General features: G+C 39.8%; 2 protein-coding genes across 2 annotated transcripts; both read right to left on the reverse strand.

Annotated features, from left to right (window-relative positions):
• Positions 1 to 5,182: 5,182 nt before the first annotated feature.
• On the reverse strand, positions 5,183 to 5,745 carry LOC130097188 (uncharacterized). Its single transcript, XM_056263942.1, has one exon. It carries the CDS (start codon positions 5,743 to 5,745, stop codon positions 5,275 to 5,277), a length of 471 nt encoding a protein of 156 aa, XP_056119917.1. The 3' UTR covers positions 5,183 to 5,274.
• An 8,004-nt stretch (positions 5,746 to 13,749) lies between these two features.
• On the reverse strand, positions 13,750 to 14,343 carry LOC130097125 (uncharacterized). Its single transcript, XM_056263829.1, has one exon. It carries the CDS (start codon positions 14,225 to 14,227, stop codon positions 13,757 to 13,759), a length of 471 nt encoding a protein of 156 aa, XP_056119804.1. The 5' UTR covers positions 14,228 to 14,343; the 3' UTR covers positions 13,750 to 13,756.
• Positions 14,344 to 15,981: the final 1,638 nt, after the last annotated feature.

A 15,981-nucleotide genomic window follows, 5' to 3' on the forward strand; every position in this document is an offset into this window, starting at 1 on the left:
CATTACGTCAATAACAGGACAAATTAATACAAAGAGACATAACTACTAGTATTAAGTAGCTTATTTGAGTTTAAACATATTTGACAACGTATTACTACAAAAAAAAAAAACGAGTAAATCAACTAATGGCCAAGACCGCAGAGCTCACTCTGGCTCGCCCGGACTCGCAGGCGCACTCTCTCTCTCTCTCTCTCTCTCTCTCTCTCTCTCTCTCTCTCTCTCTCTCTCTCTCTCTCTCTCTCTCTCTCTCTCTCTCTCTCTCTCTCTCTCTCTCACGCTCTCCGCGCATACCGGTTTAAATGAACAACAACAAACAAATGTTGAGTGCTGATCAAGAGTTTTGTGCAAGCAATTTAAGGTATATAGCAGGCTTCATTCAGTGATTGAAACAAATACATTAATTGAAGTTTCACAGTACATAGAACCGACACTGAGCGCTCCGAGCGAGCTGTGCTGTGGTAACGTTAGTCTGCTACCGCGGGCGTGTTTTTCCACATTCGAATATTAATTTTCACCTTCAAAATTCAGTTTTTTTTAAACTATTCGAATATATATTCGTATTTAGAATATTCATTGACAGCCCTAATGCATACTGAACGGATAGCCTACAGCTATTTGCAGCTCCCTAAATACAATGGCAAGCAAGCAGTTTTATAGACGAGTCATTCGCGTTTTCCATTTGGACCCACAAACTTGCTTAGCTATATAGTTGCAACCACATAACAGTTATAAAGCAACGTGTTTCCATTTTCAAAGTGTTTTACAATATTTCAGCAGTCAAACAGTTAAAAGATGCTTTGAAAGTTTAAAAGTTACCGTTATCTTGAAGCGCAGGTTGCACTCTGCTAGTGGGGGAGGGACAGTGCAGGGTCTGCACGTGAACTGCAGCGTCTCCAGCAGCACAGAGCTGCCTGTGGACGCCTGTCTATAAATAATGCCGGGAAAAAACTATCGGCGAACGCAGCAGCCGCGTATCGGCCGATTCCGATACACGTAAAAACCGCAAATATCGGCCCGATATATCGGCCGGCCGATATATCGGTCGATCACTAGTCGATGGCTTGTCTGCACTCACACAACACCAGCAGGTAATGTGAAGTGGGTCCTTCTCTCGTGTCCCTTACACGAACTCTCCCTAGAGCTTTTACAGCTTCCATCGCCTCTTCAATTTCGGCCACTTCGGTGTGAACGGGTACGTTTAACAGCATTAAAGCATGAGTCTCTTCAATGCTAGCATCTTTGCACCAGTTGGCCAACTCTGCTTGGAGACTGGGGTCTTTTGATAGAGCCATGATGACACTTTATGCACTTTTCAGTTACTTATGATGTAATTACAGGGGTGTGTTGAGCTTAATTCCTCTTTTTCTTCTTTCAGCATCAACTATTGTGTGACTCACAGAGGGAGATCCCGGACGAGCCCCCACTTTATGTAGCGCCCCCTACCTGTCTTTCTTGTAACTAAGTAGGACAGCGCTCCAGATTCAATAACTAAATGCCTACAGATGTTGAAGTTAGGCCCCTCTGGTGTCACTAAATGAATTAATTCTCTTTTAGAAAATTAGAATAATAATCTATACTTTCTTTTTACGAGTTACTCAGAATTAAATCTCTCACCCCCTGACTAATGACGTCAACCAACACTTTTAAAGGAATAACACACGAGTAAAAGTACAGAACAAATAAAAGATTTAATTGGAATAAAGTAACTGAAGGATAACTAGCTCAGCACATTAATTTCAGAATGTGAAATATTCACAAAATCACATTGCCATAAAATCTGACACAATTTAAACACTGAAACTTTAAAGGCAATCTATATCAGTTGCCAGACCTACTGGAATTAGTCTCCAGGTCAAATATACTTGGTATAGGTAGCACCAATTACCGCAAACGGGAGAAATGTACACAATAACCCACTCATATTATACAAACGATACTCTGAATATACACATATTATTTTCAGTGCACTGAATAATATTTAATGCGGTGGGCCCACACATACACACCAGTCATTCACACAACCCACCCCGTTGCAGGCCTGAATCGTGGCTCGTGTTCGTGGTGGCCGGGAAACTGAAAAATGGCCCCTTCACTCTCCTGAGCACAAAATCAATCAAACAAAGATACCTCAATTCCACGTGCAATGATACTGCAACTCCGGAATCCTGCAGCAGGCCTCACGCAGCTCCTCGTCCTCTCTCTCCCTCGTCAGCCGACGAAATGCACCTCCCACGCCGCCAGAGGAACCCCAAATAACGCGGGTATTTGGGGCGCTATCTGGTCCTCAAGGTCTCCCTCGTTGTGAAGGACGACAACCAGGTTAAACAGTCTTTAGTCGGTTGTATAACTGTCGCTGTAAACTATCAGTTCAGATGCGCTGATATGCGCAGTGATAACTAACCGAAAAACACTCGGATTCGCTCCCACACGGCAGGTTAGCCACACGAAACAAAAACTATAAAAACACTGGCTACAAACTCAAAGACGCACACACAAGCGATTCATCTTGGATCTACATTACAGTTAACGGTTGTTTAAACTTATAAATCGTCAATCAAATCACTCTGTACCCGCAAACGCGTCTCTCTGAATCTCCGTCTCTCTCTCTCTCTCTCTCGCGCTTGTCAACAAAAACTCTCATGTCCCGAACAACCACTCACATTACACAAAACACCAGTGAGGGCGGGACTTAATTCACATACACCAATAAAATAATCAAGCACCTAACGTGATGGTTAAAGCCACGTTTTCCACATGTACACCTCTATCAAACTTGTATATCATGCACGCGCGCTCTTAAAGGCACAAATACACGTATGATCACAAACAAAGATGAATGGTTAATTCAGATTTTATCTCTTAATTAAACAAATACAAGCTAATAAATTGAAGTAACTTATTAACAACATAGTTATAACCTACTGGGTTACATGTGTAAAATTTTTAAAAAAAATACAGTAATTTCATTAATTTACCAGCGAGCGTATTCGGAAACACTGAAAATGAATGGGGTTCAATGCTGGAACTCTCAGTGTTTGGAACTATTGGCTGCTCCACTACACGCGTTACTTTCCAAAGTTCCATGGTGGTCTATGGGAGTGTCGCAACTCTGTTTTTCAACGGCTCTGTGTAGGACCATAAAATATTCGTCCAATCAGTCCAAATATTCAGTCTGAATGCAATGGTACGATGTCCTACCTGCCTGTCAACGACTCAACGTATATGTTTTTCCATACCTCCACACACCCATACTCGCGCAGACATTACACGTCATCTGCGTGTTTCATGTTATGCAGAGTTAGACAGACGTCAGTCACCGAGGGCCGTAAACAAACAACAGCCACCTTTTACAGTTCCTTCTGAACCAAAACAACCAGCTTATATTGAGTTCTCACCATAACTACTGAACTTTGGAAGAGATGGAAACCCATGACGTTATACTCGGAGCAGATCGTGACTCAAATTTATGCGTGTCACAATTGCAACACTATCAACACCAAATTAAACACCAAAGCCAGTGGCGTAACTATCGGTAAGCAGGGTACGCGGTTGCTTACGGGCCCGGACCAATCAGGGGCCCGCTTGACTGGAAGATATTGATTGACAGCCGGGGCCCCCTATCGCATATTACTACTTTTAGTTTGATCGCATTTTACTTTATCACGATTTTGTTTTAAATAAATAATGACAACAACATATTTTACAGATCATTAAATACATGTGTGAAACGAACAATCATGGATTTGGGTGTAATTTGTTTTGAGCTGGGACTGGGGATCGAATCCCCGGGTCGGCTGTTTAACGTTACACGCGCGCGCCACTTCATGCGTTTTCTCAGATCGGATAGCTACTGATTTATCAAAACGATTCCATTTACAGCTGGTCACATAAATGTGTTTTTGCAAAACAGATATAAATCCGATCTTCAATTTCCGCGCTATATGCAGATTTAATAGAGTTCACGTCACCGAAAGCAACAGATAAGCTGCATTTTATTGATCATCAGCTAAAATTTCTAAATCGAAGACCGCAATTAGAGAGAGCGGCAACAGTACTGGTAAGATCATTTCGTTTCTTTACTTTTAATGAAGATGATTGTGTGTTAAGCGAGCGTCTGCGACTTACTTTCACTTTGATTTGCGAATGCGATAGTTTGTGCGTTGGCTTGATGAATAGATGCTCATCTGCGGTGATGCGTGTTGTTGCAGAAGCGTCGTATCTGACTATGACATATAGCCTATAACACGCTCTCACACGTTTATTTTTTTTAGCATTTTTAGAGAAGTAAAATTGACATATGTGGTTTCAACAACCAGATGTATTTACACTTGTCCAGTGTCGTCTGGAATGCGGCCCAGAGCTCCTCCTGAAGTGGTTTGAGCGACCGGATTCAAATCCGTCTCGAATGCGTTTCGAAGGGCATCTACACCTGGTCTTTTCACGATCGGATAGCTATACGATCACAGAAAAAGCATGAAGTGGCCAGGTGTAAACAGTTCCTTGCGTATTGCATGCAAAAGCCTACTCGTGGACATTGCGTCATCCCGTGTTGTAGTAGGGGGCCCGCCTTGATAATCCTGCATAAGGGCCCGGTGTTGGCTCGTTACGCCACTGACCAAAGCTAATGCTGTTTTTCTTACATTTAAAATAGGTTATACTCTATATGAAGTGTTGAGTTATGGTCTGAGGACAGATGGTTTTACGGGAAGCAAGTGATAATCTAGTATAATTTTGATCAAATAAAAAGAAAATTGATGTACATTTGTGATCAACTCCTATTCATTTCAAAATGTAAATACATAGACAACCGTATTAATACAATATATTTTACATCCAGTGATCCATAATATGAAAATTATTAGTAATAATTGCTGTTTTGTGTTTACCAGTTACTCTTTAATAAGTCGATAAAACATGCAAAATGCACAGGACTTGTATTAACATTTTATTTACAACATAAAAATATAATGCATAACATTCATAACAACAAATGGTAGGCCAGCACATATGACCTTAAACTGACACTGAATAAATAAAATATGGAATAAGAATAATCTTCTCATCATATACAATCACATGAATGGGCTACTTTAAATCACAATTTAAACTAAATATTCTAATATCAGACATGTTAGGCCTATAGGTACATTAGGCTATAGATAGGCTAATCGACGATTAAAAAGTGTCTTTCAGGATTTTTATATTTTGTCATGTTTAATATTTAGTCAATAAAAAGTTGGATCAGTAATGAATCCTGGTCGCGGATCTCCTTCATTATCCTCCTCGGAGACGGAGAGTCATTTGAATGGTGCTTCCAGATGTGATGTCATAGTCTTGCAGCATCTTTCCAGCCTCCAGTTGTCTGCCATTGTAAATCAGTATCTGCTGATCATTGGGGAGACTCTCTTTGTGGAAGATCTTAGTCTGGAGCTGATCTACGGTCTCATTGACATCAACATCATAGGTTTTGGTCTTGCCCTTCTCGTTCTTGACAAACGCTTGGAAAGGTCCAGGGTTCGTGATGAGCAGCATCACCACTGAGCCTGAGTGCAACCCGTAACTGCTGAGGCTTCTGGAATCATCATCAAGGTTGATACGGTGACCATTGTCGATAGAAAGCTTCTGCTTGTGACGAGGTTCACTGAAGTGTTGAGAAATGAGCTTCTTGAGTTCACCAACTGTGGCATCACCGCTCACCACCAGCCGCTTCTCATCTCCGCCCAACAGTTTTACTGTCAGTTCCATGTCTGGCAGTATAAGATAAAATATAAGCATTTGAACTACTACAACATCATATAACTACTTTTTTTAATACTTTTTTTAAACTAGAGATTAGCGTTAAAATGAATGAGCGATATTTGTTGGCAAATGCGACTTACCGAGCTGTCCAAATAGGCTGCTATAGCCTACGGCTTTCGCTGAATTGCTTTCTTGAATAGCCTAACTCTTGTAAGTCACACCGAAATCAAACAATGTGTCTCTGGTCACATATGAGCCGAGGCATGAATATTTATAAAGCGTCAACTCATGCTCTGCCTCAATATTTTGTTTCTGCAACTTAGTCACTTTCTGTTTTCATTCTCACTTAATCGCTGACGTACAAGTCCTGAGAAATCATCGACATCATCATGATGTTCACTGCCAATAAACAATACAATAGGCCTATATAAAACACATTTATTCTGTTAAATTTAAAATAACGATTAGGCTTTAAAAAAAATCGCGTTTGCTTTAGGCTATACATTGTTTGGGTCCTAGAACAACTTTCTGGAAAGGTAATGTTTATGGTTATAAAAATAAAACCTACTTTTTAAAGAACGTTCTGTGTATGCTAAAGGTTATTTTTAGGTTATTACAAAAACGTATGCAACCTCAGCATTTAGACCTATGGAAACTGTAGGGAACGTTTTGTAGGCTTTTTGCTGCATGGGTAGGACCAGGGGCGTAGCAACCGGGGGGGACGGGGGGGACACGTCCCCCCCACTTTTAGAAACAGGTGATTCTGTCCCCCGCATTTTTTTTTTACTCAGCGCCAATATTTCCGCCCGTGTTCTCTGATTTGTTTCTTAGACTTGAGTGAGCTAACATTCAGCCAATCACAGCGCAAAGCATCTATTGGGCGCGTCTGCCATGAGCTTCAAATCTTTTGTTGCTCTTGCGAATTTTCGTGTTTGTTTAGTCGCTTTGCTGTTTGGCCGTCTAATGCACCCCAGAAAAAAAGCAGAGGACTACATCATTTTTTTCAAACACACACTGTTACAGTATGTCGCGATGACATGAATCACACGTAAAGTTTCCTTATTATGATTTAACCTACTGTAACGCTGTAAGACGTGTAAGACAACAGAACCCGTATGGACCTCGTCACGTCGCGCCGGATTGTGCCGAGTGTGTGTTAAATGCTCTCCTACTTGTTGCTTTGGATAAAAGCGTCTGTTAAATGAGACATGACAGATTATTCCCAGCAGGCACACAACGTCATAAGACGTTGATATTTGGTTAAATTTTGGTTGCGACGTCGGGTGACCAAAATTCAATGTAAATTCAACATCTAATGTCAATGTTAAATTGATGTCCAATACCGAATACATTGATTTAGGTTTTATTGATATATTTTTATAAAATGTCTGTTGTATAAAATTACTGTAGCCTAGGCTATGTAATCGGTTCTGTAAGTTACTCATTGAACACTTTTTTTTGGTCCAACTGTTAAGAAGTAAGATAAAAGTGTAGTTTAACTGAAATATTGTAAATATCATAAAATATCTTTATTTCATAAAAATAAAGTATAAATGTCCACAGTTGTCTGAAAGTCCCAAGTCCTGCAATATTTTTTTATTTCGAGTATGATTTCACAAAAATAGGTTGCTGTAAACTATCATGGCATGTTCCCAAAATTGGCACTAGGGTGCTGTAAAATGCCAACTGCTATTCCATCTAGAATTTATTATTATGAACATCACCTTTCAGTCCCTCCAGAAAAACGCGATTATGCGATCGCATGATTCAATGCATAATCAGCCAAAGTCCGCATATTTATGCGGGGGCATTTTTTCAAATACGCCGCACTTTTGCCGTATAAATTGCCGATTTTCACGCAAAATATGCGGGGCTTGTATGATTTCATAATCCCCGCATTTTTGTTGCAAAAAAAAGTCACATAAATCTTAGCAGAAAGTTGAAAAATGTTGCGTTTGCTTCACACGAGAGCAGCCGTTTCCCCCTGTTGCCATGGGAACGTTATGAAGTGACGTAATTACGCGACGTGAACATCATTAAAAAGAAAAGAAAAAAAAGCTGTAAAACAGGAAACATTTTTTTCACATTTTATTTATTCATTTTTACAGAAGATGTAGCATATTCCTTTTGTAAAGCTACATAACTTGTTTGACTCATCAATGTTTTGTAAGTTTGAGCCATGTGTTTATTAAGGTCTGAAATAAAACAAGATTAAATATTCCAGCACTTTCTGTGATGTAGTAGCCTATGTTTGCTTATCATAGGAAGTAATAAGAAATAGCTCTTTACATTAAGGTAGTAGCATAGTGAGAACAGGGTGTTGGGGAATAACTTTTTCTCTCTTTTTCATCAAACCGCAGTTTTTGCAAGTTCCCGCAATTTCATCACATAAAATTGCAAATATCCTGCATATTCCATCGCCGCATAATCAAGGATTTTTGCCCGCAACAATCACAAAAAAACTCCGCATTTTTCTGGAAGGACTGACCTTTGGGTCACATCACCACACCATTTTGTCCCCCCCACTTTTATAATGGCTGCTACGCCCCTGGGTAGGACATTTGTTTAATGTGATAGGCTACATCAACAAGTGCATAGTTTATCAACATATATGTTTCATAAACTTAAAATATTTTTTAAAAATCAACATAAAAATAGTCGTCTGCTTGAGTTTCATTTAGACATAACAGGAAAACAGATCACTGGAATGAGAAAGCATTCCACATGATCACGTGATTGGGGGAATTTCAGGTAAGTGGAGTACGTCATTCAGCATGCGAAACAGGTGTGGTGCACAATAGGCCCAGGTGACTTGTTTGTGCTTTCAGTCTATTTATAGTGCAGTGTTGTTTTTATTTCCTGGGATAAGCTTTTCTCTAGATGTTCTTAAGAGGCTTTTAATGTCAAAACAGCTATGGCTACAAAACTGAAATATTAAAGTTTATTTATAAATTATTTTTGGTTGGATTATTCAATTTGTAGAGGTACGTGACATTGAAATCTCCTGATTTTAGAAGTGTTTTCATTAGGCGATTTGATCAATATATATATATGTTTCTTCTCTTTTTTTTTCTTTGTTAATAAATTTATATTTGTTTGAACGCTATCTTTGTGAGTGAGCGCACATTCATTTATGTTGCGGCTGGCCCTAGACGGTCGTAACATAATTGGGGGCTCGCCCACCAGTTCAAGCTTTGCTCCGGTTTGAACGACCAGGTTCGTTAAACAAATGGTTCATTCGATTTAATGAAAGTTGCCTTATTTTTTTTTTTTTTTTTTATCATTTGCCTTGGGGTTTTTACCTTAAAGGGAAGGGAATTCGGCAGTGTTTTTGAGATGTCTTCTAAATTTGATTTAGAGGAATTTGCGATTCGGCCTACGGTGCAGCAGTTAGAAGACTGTTGTAAAGATGACTTATTGGCAATCGCGGATTTTTATCACATCAAGGTGCCTCGAGCTGCAGTAAAGAGGGAGATTAAGGGACTAGTTGTGGGATATATGGTGGAAAATGGGATCTTGCCAGCGGAGGCCAAGCTAGCGGGTGTTGCAAATCCCATATCGAGTTCCGTGGGTACGGGAGCAGAGCATCCCAAACCAATTAGCATAGATCCAGCTGAGCTGCCATCTCCCCAAAACCCATTGTTGACCATTAAGTTAAAGGAGCTTGAGGAACTGAGCCGGCAGCAGTACCAAAGTCAGCTGTTGCACGTAAGAACAGTCGAGCTGGAAACTCAGCGCGCAATCCGGCTGAAAGAGCTGGAGCTGGAACTTAAAACTACGGTTCCCAACAGGTCTCCAACTACTGGTCCACCCGGCGCAGGTATGCCTGTGTCTTCTCCAATCAGCACTTCCGCTCCTGGTTCTGAATCTGCATGTCGACGCAATTTGCAAGTAATGCCGAGTTCAGACTGCACGATTTTCAAAATAATCGGGTCACTGTTGTTTTCACACTGCATGACTATCTGGGGGTAACATTCAGTTTCTGCTGTGTTCACACTGCACGATGGATTGGCGACAGGAGGTTTCACACTGCATGACTTTACAAAAGAAAGAATCGTCTTTACAAATTGTCTGTGCACTGATTTGTAGCGAAAAAAAAAACAACAGTTTATGCAGGAAATGGTTGGGAAGACGAGGGGAGCAAGGACTGTGTTTTGCAAAGAGAGTTGGGGGTAAATAAATAATTTTGCAAATGTCCTGCTGTTGCTTCTGGTCACGCAAATGTTTGTGCTTTGTTTCTGTTTGATATAATTGTAAATATAGGCCTATCTATTAAAATACTGATATTCTGGTCTATAACTCCTCCTCCTCCTCCTTGTATCTTGCTCGTTGGCTGTCGGTCATCGCCGATGTAGTTTTCCGTCAGAACACATTCACACAGCAGGATTGTGAATCGCCGACAGGTCCAGATATTTAGCATGCCAAATATCTCACGGGCGTCGGCGACTCGTCGGCGATTCTCTCAGATCGCGTCTTTGCTCATTCACACTGCGTGATTGTCACTCGCGTGAACGAGCACCAATTTGCCTGTGATTTCGGGCATTTGTCGGCGATTTCTCAAAACCTGTCGGCGAGCCAAAATCGAAGGCTAAAATCGTGCAGTCTGAACTCGGCATTAGTCAAAGTTTTGAAATCAGTAAACAAATTGCGTTAGTCCCGCTCTTTCGTGAAAGTGAAGTGGATACATACTTCACTGTGTTTGAACGCATCGCCGCCACGCTTCAATGGCCGCTAAATGTTTGGCCGCTGCTGTTGCAGTGTAAATCGGTTGGGAAAGCCCAAGAAGTTTGTTCCACGTTGACTCTTGAGCAGAGTTAAGATTATGATGCGATGAAGAATGCGGTGCTGCGCGCTTACGAATTAGTTCCTGAAGCCTACCGTCAAAAATTTAGGAATCATGTAAAATCTCAGGGGCCAGGGCAAACGTTTGTGGAGTTCGCAATTCTTATGATCGTACACGAAATGTTAAAGATGTGGTGACTTTGAGAACGCAGGTAGTGACAATATAGAAAGCCGTGAATGTTTTTATTGTCATGAGGCTGGGCACCTCATTTCAGCTTGTCCTGCTTTGAAACGGAAATCTAGCGGAAAGCCTCACTCTTCAAAGAGTGTGGTCCTAGTTGATAGTCGAACATGTTCATTGAAAGGTTCATCTTTTTCGACTGCTGAGTCTGCATTCGAGCCGTTTATCTTTGACGGAACAGTGTCATTTGATGAGTCGAGGTCTGAAGCCAAACCTGTCCGCATCCTGAGGGACACACTGGGTCGGCTCAGTCGTTTATCTTAGAGTGTACTATCCTTTTCTACCCATTCTAGCTGTGAGGCTGATGTACTAGTAAAAGGAATCGATCTGACTGTTGTTAAAGTTCCCCTGCACAATGTATTTTTACAGTCTGGCAAAAGTTCGGGGCTTGTCAAATTGGATGTTTGTGCTGAGTTACCTGTTGAGGGAGTATCGCTCATTCTTGGTAATGATTTGGCGGGTAAGAAAGTTTTCTGTTTACCTGAAGTGACGGATTACCCAGTTGATGTAAAAAAAGGTAACGACGTGTTGCGTGAAACATTTCCTGATGTGTTTAGTGCTTTTGCAGTGACTTGTGCTCAATCTCGTAAGTTTGAGGTAAAACACTGGATCTTTCTGAATCTTTTTTGTCTACTGATGTTCTTGATCAACCTGATCAGGATGTAAACAATGTGAATGAGTTGAATGTGTGTGCCATTCCTGATTTTAATCTGCCTTTAGGTAAACTGGAGTTGATCAAAGCGCAGCGTGCGGATCCTAGTTTGGTCCCTTGCTTCAGAACTGCAGTGAAACAAACTGCCTTGCCAAAGCATTCGATCGCTTATTGCGATGGAGAGGTGTTGATGCGTAAATGGTCTCCGCCTAAAGCTGAGGAGAATTGGAGTACCGTTTACCAAGCTATGGTTCCAAAGCCTTATCGACTACAGGTATTAAGCGTCGCACATGAACATGAACTCTCAGGCCATGTTGGCATCAGGAAAACTTATGATAATTTGTTAAAACATTTTTTTTGGCCATCTTTGAAATCTGATGTAGCAAAGTTCTGCAAGTCGCGTCGGTAAACCAAACCAAGTTATTCCCCCAGCTCCGTTAAAACCAATCCCAGTGCTTGGAGAACCGTTCAAACGTATTTTAATTGATTGTGTTGGCCCTCTGCCAAAAACAAAATCTGGAAACTCTTATCTTTTAACCTTAATGTGTGTGACCACCAGATTTTCTGAAGCAATCCCTTTGCGAACTCTTAAAGCTCCATCTATTGTTAAAGCCATTGTCAAATTCTGCACTACATTTGGTCTGCCCCGTTATATTCAATCTGATCAGGGTAGTAATTTTATGTCAAGGGTGTTTGCAAAAGTAATGAATCAATTAGATGTCAAACACCAAGTGTCTAGTGCCTATCATCCACAATCTCAGGGCACTCTTGAGCGTTTTCACCAAACATTAAAATCGATGCTCCGTACCTTTTGTGTAGAGCGAGAATGAGAGTGGGATGAAGAAATTCCTCTTTTATTGTTTGCTGTCCGTAACACGACACAAGAATCGCTTGGTTTTAGTCCATCAGAGTTAATTTTTGGTCATTCTGTACGTGGTCCATTGAAGGTTCTGCAAGAACAGATACTAGGTGATGAGTGTTCTTCTCAGCCAATGAACGTTTTAGATTATGTCAGTAGTTTTCGTGAGCGTTTGCATACTGCATGGAGCTTGGCGAAGAAATCACTTAGTGCTGTTCAAGAGAAAATGAAAACACGCTATGATCATGAGGCCGTAAAACGTTCATTTCAGATTGGGGACCGAGTTCTTGTTTTATTACCAATACCAGGCTCTCGTTTGAAAGCCAAATTTGTCGGTCCCTATGAAATTCAGGCGAAGTTAGGAGAGACTTTTTATGTTGTGAATACTTTTAACCGCAGGAGAAAATCAAGGGTTTGTCATGTTAATATGCTCAAGGCTTATGTTACTCGTTTTGATGTGTCAAATGTGGCCGCTGCTGTAACAGTTGTACCTGTGAATGTCTCTCTGTCTGACTATTCACCTGAGAGTGATGATTTAAAAATGAGTAGTGCTTCGTTTTCGACTGCTCGTTTATTAAATTCTGAAACCTTGAAAAATCTGTCGACCAAATTTTCACATTTACCTGTTGCTGCTCAAACTGATCTCAGAAATTTGATCCGTAAGTATCCTACATTATTTAATGATATGGACTTGCTATATATTGCTAGCCGCTCTGAAAATTGCCTACTTTACCTGACACAGAAGGGACACTGTGTGACACCCCATAAAAACAATCTTTTTATTTTTAACTACATCTTTCTGTCATGACAAAGTAGTGATACTTTAAATATAATTATTTATAATGCTGTTTTTCTTACATTTAAAATAGGTTTTACTCTATATGAAGTACAGAGTTATGGTCTAAGGACAGGAAGTGATAATCTAGTTATATTTTTGTTTTAATAAAAATACACTTAATGAATATACACGTGATCAGCTCCTATTTATTTCAAAATGGAAATACATAGACTACTGTATTAATACAATTATTATATTTGACATCCAGTGATCCATAATATGAAAATGTTTGTTTGAAATTATTAGAAGTAGCCTACTGCTGTTTTGTGTTTACCAGTTACTCCATACTAAGTCAAAAAAACATGCACAATGCGCAGGACTGGTATTTACATTTTATTTACAATATAGAAATATAATGCATAACATTCATATAATAACAAAGGGTATAGGCCAGCATATATGGCCTTAAACTAAAACTGTATGAGAAAGGATTATTCTTATTCCATATATTATCAATTTATTCAATCACATAAATACTTTAAATCTTAATTTAAATTAAATATTATAATATCAGACATGTGAGGCCTATAGCCTACATTTATAAGCTATAGATAATCTTATAGATAGCGACTAAAAAGTGTCTTTGAGTAGGATTTTTATATTTTGACATGTTTAAGTCATTAATAAAGAGTTGGATCTCCTTCATTATCCTCCTCGGAGACGGAGAGTCATTTGAATGGTGCTTCCAGATGTGATGTCATAGTCTTGCAGCATCTTTCCAGCCTCCAGTTGTTTGGTGTTGCAAATCAGTATCTGCTGATCATTGGGGACATTCTCTTTGCGGGAGATCTTAGTCTGGAGCTGATCTACGGTCTCATTGACATCAACATCATAGGTTTTGGTCTGGCCCTTCACGTTCGTGACGAACACTTGGAAAGGTCGAGGTTTCGTGATGACAAGACTCACCACTGTGTCTGAGAGCAACCCGTAACTGCTGAGGCTTCTGGAATCATCATCAAGGTTGATACGGTGACCGTTGTCGATAGAAAGCTTCTGTTTGTGACGAGGTTCACTGAAGTGTTGAGAAATGAGCTGCTTGAGTTCACCAACTGTGGCATCACCGCTCACCACCAGCCGCTTCTCATCTCCGCCCAACAGTTTTACTGTCAGTTCCATGTCTGTCAGGAAGAGATTAATATAAAAGCACTAGAACTACTACAACATCGTATACTTATACAAAGCTGGATATTAGCGTTAATATAAATGTGCAGTAATTTCATAGGCTAGGCTATGCAACTTACCGAGCTGGGTTGTTGAATACGAATATTCCCTGAATAGTCAGGTAGCTAAATTACACCGAGTCTCTGGTCAGTGAGCAGAGGCATGTCATGAATGTATATAAAGCATCAACTCAAGCCCCGCCTCAAAGTAATGTTTCGTTTCCGAAAACTTACTCAGTCACTTTCTGTTTCCATTCTCAACTAATCACTGACGTATCGACAGGACGTTCAGCGCAGCTTTCTGAATAATTAACAATAGCTACATTCAAGATCTTGTTCAGTAACATCAAATCCTGAAAATTTCATCACATATTTTCATATATTTATGTAAAAAATCCCTTTGCCGCTATTTTAGACAAACAATAAAAGTAGCTCAACATCCGGTATCATTGGAATGACAGAATTCCCCACGATCAAGTGATGTAAAGGCAGATAAAGCAAACCAAACTCAACATTCTCTGGTCTGTCTTCTAGTTTTATTGCATTGACATTTTGTTATGTAAATGTGTTGTTTATTGTAAATTATGATTATTTTATTATCTCTGTAATATGCCATTCTTGTTGGTTCCTTATAAATAATTTATATTTGTGTTTGATTTGTAATTTGTTTTTGTTTTGTTCGATCTCTATAGAGGGAATGTTAATAACTTCCATAAAATATGTTTGGAACATTACCACTCTCTAGAGTCTAGACACAGCACAATTGATATACTAAATACATATTTATTATAATGCAACGTATGAGCCAGTGTTACATTTCAGTGTTTAAGCATAGCAGATCTCTCTTCTCTCTTTGGTAGTGGGATGTTTCCTACATTAAAAAAGAAAGATTGATTATTTATGAGTGTTACTGTAACAGTGTTACTGTGTTTTCCCCCTTTTCTAGTATTTTGGTTTAGTCCTGTTCAGTTTTCCCGCTCCTCATCATCCCTCATTTAATTCACCTGTGTTTAGTTAATCATCTTCATCTGTGTCACCTGTGCCCCAATTATGTTCCTTTGTCTCCCTGTGTTATTTAAGCCCTCTGTTTCTCCCTATTCCTTGTCCGTTCTCGTTTGTATTATGACGTGTGTTGTGACTCCTAAGTTTAAATAAATTCCTGTTCCTCGTCGTCTTCCTCGTGTTTCCTCCACCACGTCCCGGGGCCGTGACAGTTACACAGATGTTCGGTTACTTCTAATTTTTTTTTTACAGAGATCTTCCATCTCTGGTTAATTCCTTCTTTTTTTACCTGGAGGTGCAACAAAGTACTCCTCTACTGTGTTTTTGACCAGCTGGAGCAGCTCCTCAGCACATTCACCCTCCGTTACAGTATCGGCTCTCAAATACAAGTCTCTGTACACAACATGAAGTACAAAGGAAAAGTTTAGCTTCTATAAAATGGTGACATGTTGACACTGTACTATGAGCAAACATACTTGGAGTGGTTGGGCAGATCAGGGCTGAGTAACCATAATTTTGCATTGACATATTAAACAATATTATCAGAAAACCAAAGAAAACACCATAAAAAAGGTCTTGCGTTATTTCACCCATCAAAACTAGTACACTGTTACGTAGCTTTTATGACTTATCTATTGATCTGGAAGAATAATAATATTATTCTCCCCATATTAATGTCATAAAAGGTAACTACAGGGGTTAGGTTTA

The sequence above is a fragment of the Rhinichthys klamathensis genome, unplaced genomic scaffold, assembly GCF_029890125.1.
Source record: "Rhinichthys klamathensis goyatoka isolate OS25496 unplaced genomic scaffold, OSU_Roscu_1.1 h1tg000210l_1, whole genome shotgun sequence".
Taxonomy (NCBI): Eukaryota; Metazoa; Chordata; class Actinopteri; order Cypriniformes; family Leuciscidae; genus Rhinichthys; species Rhinichthys klamathensis.

Excerpts from the sequence above, each read along its gene's own strand:
- LOC130097188 (XM_056263942.1), bottom strand. The coding sequence starts at position 5,745 with ATGGAACTGACAGTAAAACTGTTGGGCGGAGATGAGAAGCGGCTGGTG.
- LOC130097125 (XM_056263829.1), bottom strand. The coding sequence starts at position 14,227 with ATGGAACTGACAGTAAAACTGTTGGGCGGAGATGAGAAGCGGCTGGTG.